General features: G+C 30.8%; 1 protein-coding gene across 1 annotated transcript; it reads right to left on the reverse strand.

The window, feature by feature from the left end:
- Positions 1-3,431: 3,431 nt before the first annotated feature.
- Positions 3,432-6,185, reverse strand: LOC145555502 (transcription factor bHLH18-like). The gene is made up of 4 exons (XM_081617263.1): positions 6,090-6,185; positions 4,557-4,985; positions 4,049-4,465; positions 3,432-3,610 (listed from the first exon to the last, which is right to left on the reverse strand). Exons 1-4 carry the CDS (start codon positions 6,129-6,131, stop codon positions 3,497-3,499), a joined length of 1,002 nt encoding a protein of 333 aa, XP_081473389.1. The 5' UTR covers positions 6,132-6,185; the 3' UTR covers positions 3,432-3,496.
- Positions 6,186-14,103: the final 7,918 nt, after the last annotated feature.

The following is a 14,103-nucleotide window of genomic DNA, read 5'->3' on the forward strand; positions in this document are numbered from 1 at the left end:
CACCAGTATTCAAGTTTTTCAATCTGTTGCTCTACAAAATTATCAATTTAGTTCTATAAACATTGAAATGCTCCAAAAACAGAACAAGAGGTGGTTCAATAATACAAAGCCCCCATTCATCTTCATGATAAACAAAATTTGTTTATCTAATGGCATTTTCGTAAATATATCATCAATTCATCACAGTCAGCATGACATTTTTTGCAAATAAGTGAATAACTTTTATTAATATGCGGGTCCCACAAATGTTGACTTATTTACGAAAATGATATACTGATTGTGATTTTTTGCTGATTTATTTACGAAAATGCCATTAGATAAGCAAATTTTGTTTATCATCAAGATGAACTTGTATTTTCTGTTCAATAATACAACAGTTTGCAAAACTTTGCGCTTTTCCTCAACCACCATCTATAACAACACTTGGGCCATTCAATCATGAATATTGGCCCAAGTTTACAAGAACTTAGTTTGCAAATTTAATGTATGACTAAGTTACAAATTTTTATTTTTACTTGTACCTTGCAAGGTATAACCGGTTATACAATAAATATACTCCAAAAAGGATAGTTGGAGATTTCATGGTGTATCTAGTGCACATAAATTCACTTTCAAGTCATGGTGTATCTAGTGCATAGAATTTCAAGTCATGGTGTATCTAGTGCACAAAAATTCACTTTCCTCCATGGTTTGATTGAACTATTTATAGGGGGCGAACCGAAGAACCCAACCTTCCACTTGATTTAAAAAACAACACAGAAAAAAGGATAAGTTTATTTTAATCGTTATTTTATTGTGCTCGCTCACATGAGAGCCCATTCGACTTGACTTGAATTTTTAAGATGTATCTAGTGCACAGACTTTCTGTGCACTAGATACGCCATGATTTGAATTTTTAGGATGTATCTAGTGCACAGAAACTTCGGTTCGCCCCATATAAATTGCGCTTGCTCGGGTGATGGTGTATCTAGTGAACGGAAATTCTATTTCAGTTTTCAAAATATTTTATTTCGGTTATATTTTTTTCACCAATATTTTTTTTTTTTTTTAAAAAAATTCTATATGATAATTATAATATTCATTTCAATAATGGCCATGTGTATTTCTAATTAGGATGTTCTTTATATGATTTAATAATGATCTTTACCTGAAAATACAATGTACTTTATATTTGTTTGTAATATACGATATTTATTAATATTATACTCTTTCCATATTGTTGTAACAATTACTAATAAAACACCTAGATACTTAACAATAAGAACAAGTACTTCAAAAAATATAAGGGATAAAAGAAAATAATACAATGGTAAAACAAATATAAGTACTTAAAAGTATATAAAAGAACAAATGAATATGGGCATAAAAGATTATTCAAGTAAAAGACCATATTTTGTACTCCCTATTATTGAAACCCAATGAACATTTTTTATCTACATATTTAAAGAACATAATTTCTAATGAAAAGAATATATAGTTTATACCCAAAGAATATAAATGACCAAACTCAAAGAACATATATTATGCTCGCGTTTCTTTGCAAATGTCGTCTATACTAATGTTTTTTTTTCCCGTGTTCTTAGCTTTATACATATGCGTAATATTTTTTCCGACTGCATCATGGGAATAGTGCACCTGAGTGTACCATAAAAATTTCAGGGCGGATGAAATTTGAACTCATGTCACGTTGACTCTAATGTAATGTTAGAGAATCATCTAACAAAAAACTTAAGCAAATGGTTGAAGTTCAGGATCAGTTTATATATATTTTTTTTGAATAGAAAATATATTTCATTAATTAAAAGTCATACGACATCTACAATATAAATTCGACGTTAACAAATTCATAAGATATTGAATCAAATAAAATTTTCCTTCATAAAAACTACGATCGTCGAGTAGATCTTGCACTGTGGAACATCTCCCGCTTATATCGCTGGAAAATACAACTTTGTTGGAGAGAAAATCTAACGATCCTTTGTAGCCGAGAGGATGTTTTCCTTCAGATTCATCTGTCTGCATTCGAAAACTTGATAACTTTTTCATCAACGAAATAATTTTACAACAGCCCATTAGATCTAATATCATGGATTCGAAACTAAGAAATTTCTCCCCCGAAAAAAGGAGATAAACCTCAACTTTTGAAGAAGGTCGAAAAACCCTTGTCTTTTGAATGAGACCGGAAACCCTTTCTTTCGAGAGAGAAAAGTTCCTCCTAAAAGGAGGATGCATTATTATAAACTTTATCACTTTCATATCACTTTTTTTTAATATACTGTAAAATGGGGTGAGAGATTGTTAGAAATATAATTTAGTGGGTCATTGATTAATAGGGAAAATAGTAGTACAATTTTTTTCAAATAATTTACTTTTCAATTATATTATTGTGTTGCAAGTATTGTGATTTTCATTTTAAGGAATTTTGCAAGTATAAAAAACAGAAAAAAGAATAATTTAATATACGTTGCGTAATCCGATAATTAAAGATTAATTTGACATCACTGCGATTTTCTATTTTCTGATTTGGTTCCTATTTCAGGTATCCAAAATTTTTTGACTTTTTTTTTACTCAAAAGTAAAAATCGCCGAACTGTTTACCATGGTTCTTAATACCCTCCGAGAGTCCAATTGGCAGGGTGAAATTATACCATCCAATTTGCCTTTAAACGACCAATTTATCGGTTTACAACTTGCACCGATTTCATTAACTCAAGCTTACCACGAACATATATGTCAACATATAATGATCATACATACGACATTATATGATCCTGAGATGTATCCCCTAAAATCTCAAGTTTTTTCGACACCGGGCCAGGCCATAACATACGAATTTTCTCAAAAAGCGTGGATATTAGCCTTCAATTTTGGATTTTTTTGACTATTTTTCGCTCGGAAATAATAATTGCCGAAAAGTTTACTATGGTCCCTAATACCCTCTGGGAGTCCAATTGAGTGGGTGGAACCATCCAATTTGTCTTTAAACGGCCAATTTACCGATTTACAACTTGTACCGATTTCATTAATTCAAGCCTATCAAAAATATTTATGACAACATATAATGATCATATATGGTTCCAAACGGCATTATATGACCTCGAGATAAATCTCCTAAAATCACAAGCCTTTTCGACACCTAGCCCCGAAACCTCAAAAATTTCTCAAAAAGTGTGGATAATTAGCCTTCAATTTTGAATTTTTTTGACTTTTTTTTCCTCAGAAATAAAAATTGCTGAAATGTTTACCATGGTCCTTAATACCCTCCGAGAGTCCAATTGGGTGGGTGAAACCATCCAATTTGCCTTTAAACGACCAATTTACCGGTTTACAACTTACACCGATTTCATTAATTCAAGCCTACAACGAACATTTATGACAACAAATAATGATCATATATGGTTTCAAACGACATTATATGACCCCGAGATGTCTTCTCAATATTACTGTACTTTTACCATTAGATTGATGAAAATGCAAAGAACACGTACAAAGTGAACTATGAGGAATATTCATTTTGGTTAAAATCAAAGCGTTGGCAGCTAGCTAAATGAAGGGCGTTGTGTAGAGTTCTAACAAAATCTTTTACATTCTTGTTGAAGCCTCTTTCCATCTGCAAAATTAAATGTAAGAGAAAATGTGTTAGTTGTATTTCAAAGTATTACAAAACACTTTCTTAAGTTCAAAAGAACTAAATAAAATAACTAGTATTGTAATTAATCTTGTTTCATTTCATCATATTCCTCACACAATCCGTTTTATTCTGTTCTAGAATGTTATAAAACATTTCCATTTTAGCTTGTTTTATAATAATTATTGTTCTTACGATTAACACTTTTACTTTATTATCTTATGGTATCACCCTCTCACATCTTACAATTATAATTAATGATCTCTTGCTTTTGCAGTAGTCACATAATCTTTTATTTTTCATAATTGATATGCAAATAAATGTAAATGTTAAGAACATTATGAAACAGAAGGGGTGAATTTCAAAGTAAAATTAAAATGAAAGGATATAAGTTAAGACGTGGAAGGGAGGAATTCTGACCTTTGCAACAATGGTGATGTCTTGGGCTAGGTTCTCAAATGGTATGACACTAAAATTAGTAATGCTCAAATGATGCTTGTCTATCTCTGCGAATAATTTTACCAAAATATCCTTTTGTTGTCCACAGTAAACTCTTAAGAGAAGGGAGTTCCCCAGTATCTTAACTTCAACTTCCGGAAGTGAATCACTGCTGCTATCACCATCATCGTTATTGCTGCTTCTACAATAGTCATCTACAGTAGTCGACGAGGAAGCAATATCATCGCTACTTCCTTCGTCGACCATCAATTTTGATTTTTTGACAAGTACGACGGACTCCATTGTACGCTTTGCAATCACACTTTCGAGTACCTTTACTTTCTCTTGAAGCTCCTTCATATGTTTGATTGCCTCTCCTAACACCGATGTTTTGTCTATCTGTATAGTAATAATTACAGCAAATAGTTTAGATCATACTCATTTGTGTTTGATGAAACCTTAAAAATCACAAGATGGGAAATTTGTGCACCTTCTTGAGGCCGGGAACAATCGCAGAGAGTGAAATGAACAACTGGCTAAGTAATTCACGACGTTTCCTCTCAGCGATGATGTGATCTTGCACTTGACTTGGCTGTCGTTTCCTCTTTGCACCACCACTACTCACTGCTTGCTTCTTCTTCGTCTCTTCCTTAGTTTTGGGTGGTTGGCTCATCTCTTCAACATCGGTGTGGTTTTCACTAGTTTCGGAAATAGGAGGAGTTGATATGAATTGTTCGATGACATTGTTACACTCAAAATCTCCTTGAGGAGAGGTAGCGTCGCTGGTGTCGTATAGAGAATAAGGGAAATTGTCGGCAAGCGTAGCTGCGAGCTGCTCGTCGAAAGCTGCTGCTTCCATTGTTCCACTTTGCTCACAATGGCTGTTGATTAAACTAGGAATTGTATCCATTTCCATTTCCTACACAGATCAAATAAATAAATAGTGCAATCAATTACAATTTGCATAACACATTTCTTAACTACTGTATAAATAAATAATGCAATCAATTACAATTTGCATAACACATTTCTTAACTACTGTATTACTGTACGGAGTATTATATATTACTCCAAGTAGGCAAGTGCGGAGTAATTTAGAAATGTTATTACTACAGAATGTGGTGATGATGCCAAAAAGGGCACGTATGTATATCGTTACTATGTCATTTAATACTAGCTCTAACTTCTATAAGTTCATCTTGAAATGCTCAAATAGTTGAAATAATTAAGATTTGATAATGCATCTTATAAAAAAGGGCAAAAGTAAATGAGCGCCCCCGGGATGTTAAATAAGAGAATTAAAATGCAAATATGAGAGTAAAATTAACATTAATTATACCAAACAACGCGTGATTTTATTAAGAATTCCTAACTTAATACTACCCTTTCAACCAATATAATTTATCCTTATCTAACGCCCCGTAGCACTCGTTAGCAAGATCCAAAAAAATACAGATTATGAGGATTAAATGCGCTGATTCAACCATCTTTTCAATAAATTTTAGAAGCATTATTTGGATCTTAAATATTTCCAAAAATAATACTCATACTCTGAAATGTTATTATTTTAAATATTTCCTAAAATAATACTCTAAAAATGTATGCCAAATCACTTTGTCAATCACTGTAATTAATATTAATTTTAATTTTGCTGTAGTGTGGAGTAATATTTTATAATAAGAAAATGTTACAAACAGTTAATAAGAATTTAAAAGTAGAAAACTATATAAAGAGTATGAAATACAAAGTATAACCGATAACATTCATTATAAAAAAATATCAAATGCATAGGTTTTTTTATTTTATTTTATTTTTTTTACAAAATCAAATACATAGTTACAACCTTGTATGGTTCGATGTACCACTTAAAAATTTATCGAAGATATGAAAATGACTTCACATGATAGTAAGTATGACAAAAATTCAAATTATGCTAGACGAAAGTGAAAGAGCAACACGCAAAGTAACTAAAAGAAGTATATGATAAATAAATGACACACGGAGCAGTGATTAGAGTCCTTACCAACTCGGCTAACCACGCATCCATAGTCATGGTCGACGACATTGTTACTTCTTGTTACCAATTCAAGCTTTGACAAATTAAAGAGAACGAAGAAGTAGTGCTGTTGAGTTTTCAATAGTCTTTAGAGTTTCGTTATTTATATAGAGAGGGAAGTTTCCAAATTCATTTGTTTATATTTTTTTTTAAGGAAATTCATGTGTTTATTTCTTCCATTTTTTTTATTAACAATTAAAGCCATACGGGATCACACTTACTACGAGTAGATCGAAAATATGGACCCTTTTATTATTATTATCAAAAGGGGGGCTTCTCAAGAAATCTACAATCAATATTCTTTTCAAGTGTTGACTATGAATGAAGCAATTACTACCTACTACTCGATCCCTTATTTTTTTTTATCCTATTATCAATAGGCAAAAAGTTAACGAGCGCTCTTAAAGCGTTAGATAAGAGCAAGTTTAGCCCCAAGTGTTAAAACTTGGGATGACATCATAATTTTAAGTTTTAAGACTTATACTTAATACTTTTCTCATTTTTCTTCAAAAATCTCAAGCAAGTCTCAAATTGAGTCTTGAAATTTCAAGACTCAATTTAAGACTTGAGATTGGGACCCCCTACTCACACCTCATTTTTATTTTTATTATCTCTTTTTTTTCCTTACACTTTTCTACATATAATATGTCAAATATTTAAGTCTTAGGGCTAAAGTGATAAATTTGTGTAAATCTTAGTGAGTTTTAACAAGAATTTGATGACATCATTTTCAATGGGAACCACAAAAAAATGATGTCACATCCAAGTCTTGGGACTAAACTTGCTCTAAGAGAAAAAAATTGAAAATAATTACACTGAACAACGCGTGATTTTGTCCTACATTCCTAACTTATATACTATTTTAAGCAATATATTCATTAGTTATCTAATATCCCGAGACGCTCATTATCAAAATCCTTTTTAATATTGGGTTAAACTTTGATAATTTTTATCATAAATTTCCGTTATTCTATTAGAGATAGTATATTCATGTGGAATTTTATTAACAAGTTTTTATAATATTTACGTGTAGACAAACTTTTTAAAAAAAAATCGGATTTACAATAAAATATTATTCATCGGCTTCAAGGTTACCTTAAAATGATCAAAAGTTACCCTATAATGAATATAAGTAACCCAGTATATATAAGTTATCCTGATATAAATAAAAATTATTTAAACTTTATGAATAAAAGTTACCCTAAATTCAACAAAAAGTTAACTCGATGTACAGTAATATTTTACTATACATCGAATGCTTACAAAAGTTTTTGTTACATATATAAATTAATTAAAATTTATACAGTTTAAGACTTGTTATTTAAATCATAAAAAGTCAAATAAAAATAGGGACAGGAGGAATATACTTCATTAAAATACTTCTTTTGTCACTTTTTATCTTAGCTAGTTGTATATTTACCCTTAGTATACTCGTATAACACAGAAGTATACTTATTTTTTACAATGTCGAACTTCATCAAGTTCTTCATGGTTATAATTTTTTCTTATTACTAAACATGTAAAATAAAACATTATCATCTTAATTTTGTCATAAATTCAGTTAAATATATATTATTTTTGCTCATATATAGTAATAATTAAAAATAAAAAAGTATGGTACTGTATATGTACTTTTTTTTTTTGAAAAGCTGGTACTGTATATGTACTTATGTCTTCATTTATGTTGAAAAAAAACCAAAAACTTTATATTATACTACTCCGTAGTTCTTTGCCCGAGCAACGCTCGGATATTTACAGGAAAAAAATTATATTTATATAATTATATAAGCTAGTATTTATTATAGATTTTGTATACATTTAATATTTTTTATTTATTAAAGTTGTTATTGTTCTATTATGCATACTTTATATTTTTTTATTAATTATTTTATTATTTTTTAAGACAAAAAAAGGGTTTTTGACGGGAAAATATTTAATATAATCGCGACATGTGTACTTGTAGAATAATCTTGGTAATTACTTTAGTATATAATCCCTCCGTCCCTTAATACAATGCCTCTTTTGAGCATTTATTCATCACATAATAAAGAGAAAGAGGCATTGTATTAAGGGACGGAAGGAGTAGTATAGATTGATTTTTTGAATTAAGAGCATTATTATATTAAAGAAATAAAAAAATTACGGTATATTCTTTCAATCTCCATTATTTGTAATAAATGATAAATGCATTCTACATAATGTTATTGAATTTTTCTTGAACTTATACAAAGTATTAAGTTATCCAAACTTTTTTTTTTTTTTTTTTTTTTCCTTTTTTAAATACTCCGTAATATTTTACAGAGTAGAATAAGATGAACAAAAATACACTAATTAGCAACCCCTTCATCTTAAGTTCTTAACCTAAGTTGGGCTAAAATCTAAATATACAATATGCATGATACATGTTGTCATGATTAATTAGGTGTTAGATGAAGAATTAGTTAATCAATTTGGGTTTGAATGATTTCAATACCGACCAGCATTATTCATGTGAATAAGATAATTATACTAATAATTATTTTCATAATAAATTAAATTATAACCTAAGGCTCATCGATCAATACCTGTGCTGGACTGATTTTCGATTTAGACAGTGAGATTGATTCCACACAGAAAACTAGCGGCATCTTAGCGATTCGTAAATATTGTATTGTACCAATAACATAAATATATAATGCACATTTGTCTCTTTATTTATATACAATAGGAGTATATACTTATCTAATGCATTAATGCATACCTGTCTCATTTACTTCCACCCTTACCAAATCTAGACTCTTGGCTTTCACTAAATCTACATTATACTTTCATCATTTCAAATTTTAATTGACTGTTGAAACCCATTGTAACCTACTTGTAAGTGTTTCACATTTGAGGAAGAGGAGAGGTAGTTTCACATTATATGGCGGAGGAGTTACTCCAACTATTGCTAATTGGTTTTTGGATGGAAGCTCCAAAGCCTAGTTTGTGGACCAAATTCTCCTTGTTCGGGTTGTCTAGGCCCATTATATATATATTATTTCGAAATTTAACATGGTATCAGAGCCCAGGTTTGTTGGGCCGTTCAAAACTGGGCATTTGTCAAGCCACTAGTTAAGGAGCCTCTATTGGATGTTCATTCCCAATGAGGATTATATTGTACCTTCTGGTGTGCTCTAAGTTCTAAGGACACTCACAAGTGAGGGGGAGTGTTGAAACTCATTGTAGCCCACTTGCAAGTTTCCCACATTGGAGAAAGATGAGAGGTGGTTCCACTTTATAAGATGGAGAAGTTACTCCTACTATTGCCAATTGGTTTTAGTATGGAAGCTCCAAAGCCTAGTTTGTGGACCAAATTCTCCTTCTCCTTGTTCGGTTTGCCCAGACCATTTCATATTGTTTCGAAATTTAACATTGACACTTTTTTTTAATCACATTTGTATGTGTATATATTTAACCATAACTATATTACTTTTTCGATCTTAAAATAAATATTTTAATCAACGTGTAACATTGACTGATAATATCTTTAATCATCAATAAATATAAATGATAAAAAGTATATATTTGTAAACATACACCAAGACGAAACTGGCAAGTACCTCATCATGACTATGTTTAATCTGATATGTTAAATTTAAATATTGGTCCAAATAAGCTATATGAATTCTACTCCATATAAAAGTTAAATGAAAACATTCATTTTGAAAAAAGGGGAGTATTATTCAGTACTCCCTCCGTCCCCAAAATTTCGACCCTTTTAGCCTAATTTTAGTCCCAAAATAATCGATACATTGGCATTAAAATACCCACTAATTCACAATAATATTTGCATAAAATTAGCTTCCCCATATAAATTTTTGTTTATCTAAAGGCATTTTCGTAAATATATCACCAATTCATCCCAGTCAGCATGCCATTTTGTAAATAAGTGAACAACTTTTATTAATATGCGGGTCTCACAAATGTTGACTTGTTTACGAAAATGCCATACTGACTGTGAATTTTTGTTGATTTATTTACGAAATGCCATTAAATAAACAAATTATCATCAAGATCAACTTGTATTTTCGGGAGCAATTTAAGGTACACTTAGTGTACAAAATGAATCTTGTACACAAGTTTCCTATTGGTTGATTGAGAATATTCCTTTTTTGTGGGCCACCTTCATTTTCATTTGAATTTCAAACTTGTTTTTTAAATTTCAACTTTTGAATTTCAAATTTATCTATCCTTTCACCTACCCAAATTAATGTAGTATATAATCCCAAAAAAAAAAAATCAGATTTTTTGACCTCATTTTTTTTCTCTCTCCTAATTTTTTTTCTCTCTCCTAATGTTTCCCATCTAATGTATCTGTGTAAATAACAAATGAAGAACAATATACAAATCTGATTTTCTGAATTTCAGCGTAAATCAGATTGATGGCGGTGCAATAAGGTGTTGGTTAAAATGCGAACGCCGTGGGTGAATGTGTTGCCAGTGAACAACCTATCGGCGTCGGTGAATTTTTTGTAATGTTCATGTAGATTCCGGCCCGTCGCGGTGTGGCTTACAATTATTAAAATGAATTGTAGTGATTATATATTTGAAGAATAAACTAATTTGAATGAAAGTTTGGTGAAGGTGTGAAAAACAAAAACAGATTTAGAATTATTAGCTGCAAAATTGGTTAAAGATTATGTTTTACAATTCACCCAAAACAAACGATCCGGAATTTTAATCGACTCTAAGAAAACGATTTGTTGGGACGCTCATACAAACATTGTAATATATAGTTTTTTTCCCACATAATGAACGTGCTGATACCCCTTAGTCCAATGGTTAACTTTGAAAGCTACATGTGCATACATCAAACCACTGTTCGAACACTGTGACGGCATAAATTGTATTTTTTTTTCTGGTTTTAATTATTTTTAACTTTACAGAATCATATCTAATTTTAAAATATCAAAATAACATAAAAGTTAGTGAGTGAAACAATGTTATACGTATATCTTTTATTTAGTTTTTAATTATTTTATGTTAGTGAAGGAAACAAGGTTATACGTTTAGATATAAATTATTTATATTTAATAACTATTTTATTAGTATTTAAAAAAAACTATTTTATTTAAAACAAAAAGTATGTTAATAAGTTAAAATTTTCACTACTTTGATAAACATAAAAAGAGAACCTATTCAACTAATAATACATATTAATATGTAATCCAGTGAATGTGCTGATACCCCCCTAGTCCTATGGTGTTGATATTATCAAAATGTTGTATTATTCAAATGCATTCGGTGTTCGAACCTTGCGACCATGATAAAATCATCTTTTTTTTTTGTCCCCTAAAAACATTTTTTATTTTAAAGAATCATTATTCTTTTAATAAAATCTTGTTTGATAAACGTGTCACTATTAGATCTCCGTACATTATGTTTAAAATGCTTGTTCACACTATAGTTTGAAATGAATTAATAAAACTAATGGTATGTGTTGTGGAATATGTGGACCAGACTTCCAACTGCCATCACCTCCCAATCCACTTTGCCCTTTTTTTTTCCCTTTTACACATTTTTTTTTTCTCTTTCTTAGATCCATTTTTAGTACATGCATTTTAAAGATCAGAATGACATGTTCAAATTCCATAAGGTGTATAATCTGGCATGGTGGGAGGCTTGTATATTATCCTAAGTTGAAGTACAAAGATGGAGAACACCTAGTTGTTAACATCTCCGACAATGAATTCGAACCAGAAGGATTGGCTGCCATAATTGAAGGGCTTGGGTATGAACATTATAATGTAAGTTATATTCCTTCGTTTGATTGTTCGATAAATGAATTATTTGATGTCGTGGATGATGAAGAATTCATCAACTTGAGAAGGGTTGCATTGTCAAATAGATCTGTGCACATATTAATCAAACATAACCAGAAATTGAAGGGGGATTGTGTACGAAGATCTGAAAAGCATATTGCGGTTCGGAAACCAAATCCGAAGGTACATGTTTAAATTGAAGCATTTCAATTATAAATTTGATTTATCGTTTGAATTCGTATCCACATTGCATGTTTATTCAAAATTCAATTCCAACTTCAATGGTTTTGTAAACCTCTAGTTTTATCTAATTATTGCAGTTTATTTTATGGAAATTAATATAAGTTTGTAAAACTATGTTGCTTATGAAACTGTAAAAGAAATGAATTAGTTATTGCCAACACTTAGTCAGGGTCAAATGATTCTGTAAATTAAATAAATATACTTTTAAATAAATTCTGATGCACAATTATATTAAGTAAAATAATTCAAGTGATGGTAATGGAAAAAGTTATTTCTCCTAGTGTATATTAACCATCATATGCTTTCTTTAATCTACTAATGAGACTGTGTAAAAAGCAAATTATTTGTCCTATATAGTAACCCTTATTGTTTCATTAACTTTATTATGATTTTGTGAAGTAAGTTATGATCTTTTAAAAGAAATAAGTTAGTTGTTATACTGGTGGGTGTATGTTGATCAATTTAATTTGTTTAAAAAATTGTGTTACAGTATTCAAATTGCACAGAAAATCTAGTGCGGTTTGTTGAACTCGTTGGGGAGTTGAATCCTACTCAAAGAGGTTGGGTTAATGAAATGGGATTTGTCAATCTCCTCCATTTGTCCGTTACAAGCATAGACCCATCCTTTATAAGTTGGATTGTTTCAAGGTTTGATCCCGTTTCACGCACCCTTAATATTAGGGAGAACTACAGTGTTGTTGTATGTTGATTGCGAGATGGTTGGATGGGTCCTCGGAGTTCCTGGTTGGAATTTCTTGTTTTACCCCGAAAAAGCTTCTGCTGAAACATTCAAGTATTTGAAAAAAATGTACAAGGGTCATTTCTCTCGCGGTGCTATCAAAGAGTCAAAAGTGTATGCTGACATATGTGCTGAGAAGTATAATAAGGCCATGTTCAAGCAACATTTTCTACTGTACACACTAGGTGTGTTGCTTTGCCCGATGATGAAAGGCAGCTTAATAAGTTCTGCTCATGTTTATGTTCTGCAGTACGCAAACATGGCATATAAGTATAACTTGGGCAAATATATGTTGGACTGGCTTACCGTGTACAGTGACAGCTGGGATAAGCAAGGATGCGGAATACTTCTAATCGTGGTTTGTTTACTTGGCCTTTATTTGTTGGTCATTGTTTATGCAGTAAATAGATGATATAAATAACCTGTTTGGTGCAACTTATATACTTAGACAGGATAAGTCATGCAAGAAAGGTGGAGTGGAAAGTTAATGGTTGCAGAATTTGTTCATGGAACGAGGACAATGTTTCTGTGGCAATACAGTCAGACTCCCAACGCAACGGTGTTTACGGCAAAGCTAAGGTTTATTTCTAATTGCATAGTAATAAAAGTATTTTCAGTTTTCAACTATTTAACTAACTGACGTCCGTATTTGATACATCAGGCTATCAATGGCGTTGTTTATGGGAGCGCATATCCAGTCAATTCATCCTAGGAAACGAGTGACCTAAGTTAAAAGTAAATGTATATCAGAAGTTGTGTTGTGCACAACAACTTAGAAGCTTCATGTAATTGACAAGTGTTGTATGACCTTAAGTAGTTAAATTTGTTGTTTCTATTATGAATATGTTCTGGATATTACAAACAAGAAATTGATCCTACAATTTATGATCCGATACTATAAATAGGTATTTGGTATTACAAGTAATTTATACTTCACTAACGGTAACTATTTTGAAATACGCACTCAACACTTACTAACGGTTACCGTATTTAATGCACTTATTAATATTATATCAACTGGTGTGCCAAGGACCTTATACTATTATTTTTCAGACTCTAACAAAACAATTTTTAGCCTGTAAAAACTAATATGATCCTGTTAGCTACATTATGGTACATGATATATTTGTAGTTTGTAAAAGTGATAATTTCATGATATACCCAACGGTAACTTTATTTATTGCCTTCATTTCAAAATCCAAATAGTCGTAGTTTC

This window comes from Chenopodium album, chromosome 1, assembly GCF_948465745.1.
Source record: "Chenopodium album chromosome 1, dcCheAlbu1.1, whole genome shotgun sequence".
Lineage (NCBI taxonomy): Eukaryota > Viridiplantae > Streptophyta > Magnoliopsida > Caryophyllales > Amaranthaceae > Chenopodium > Chenopodium album.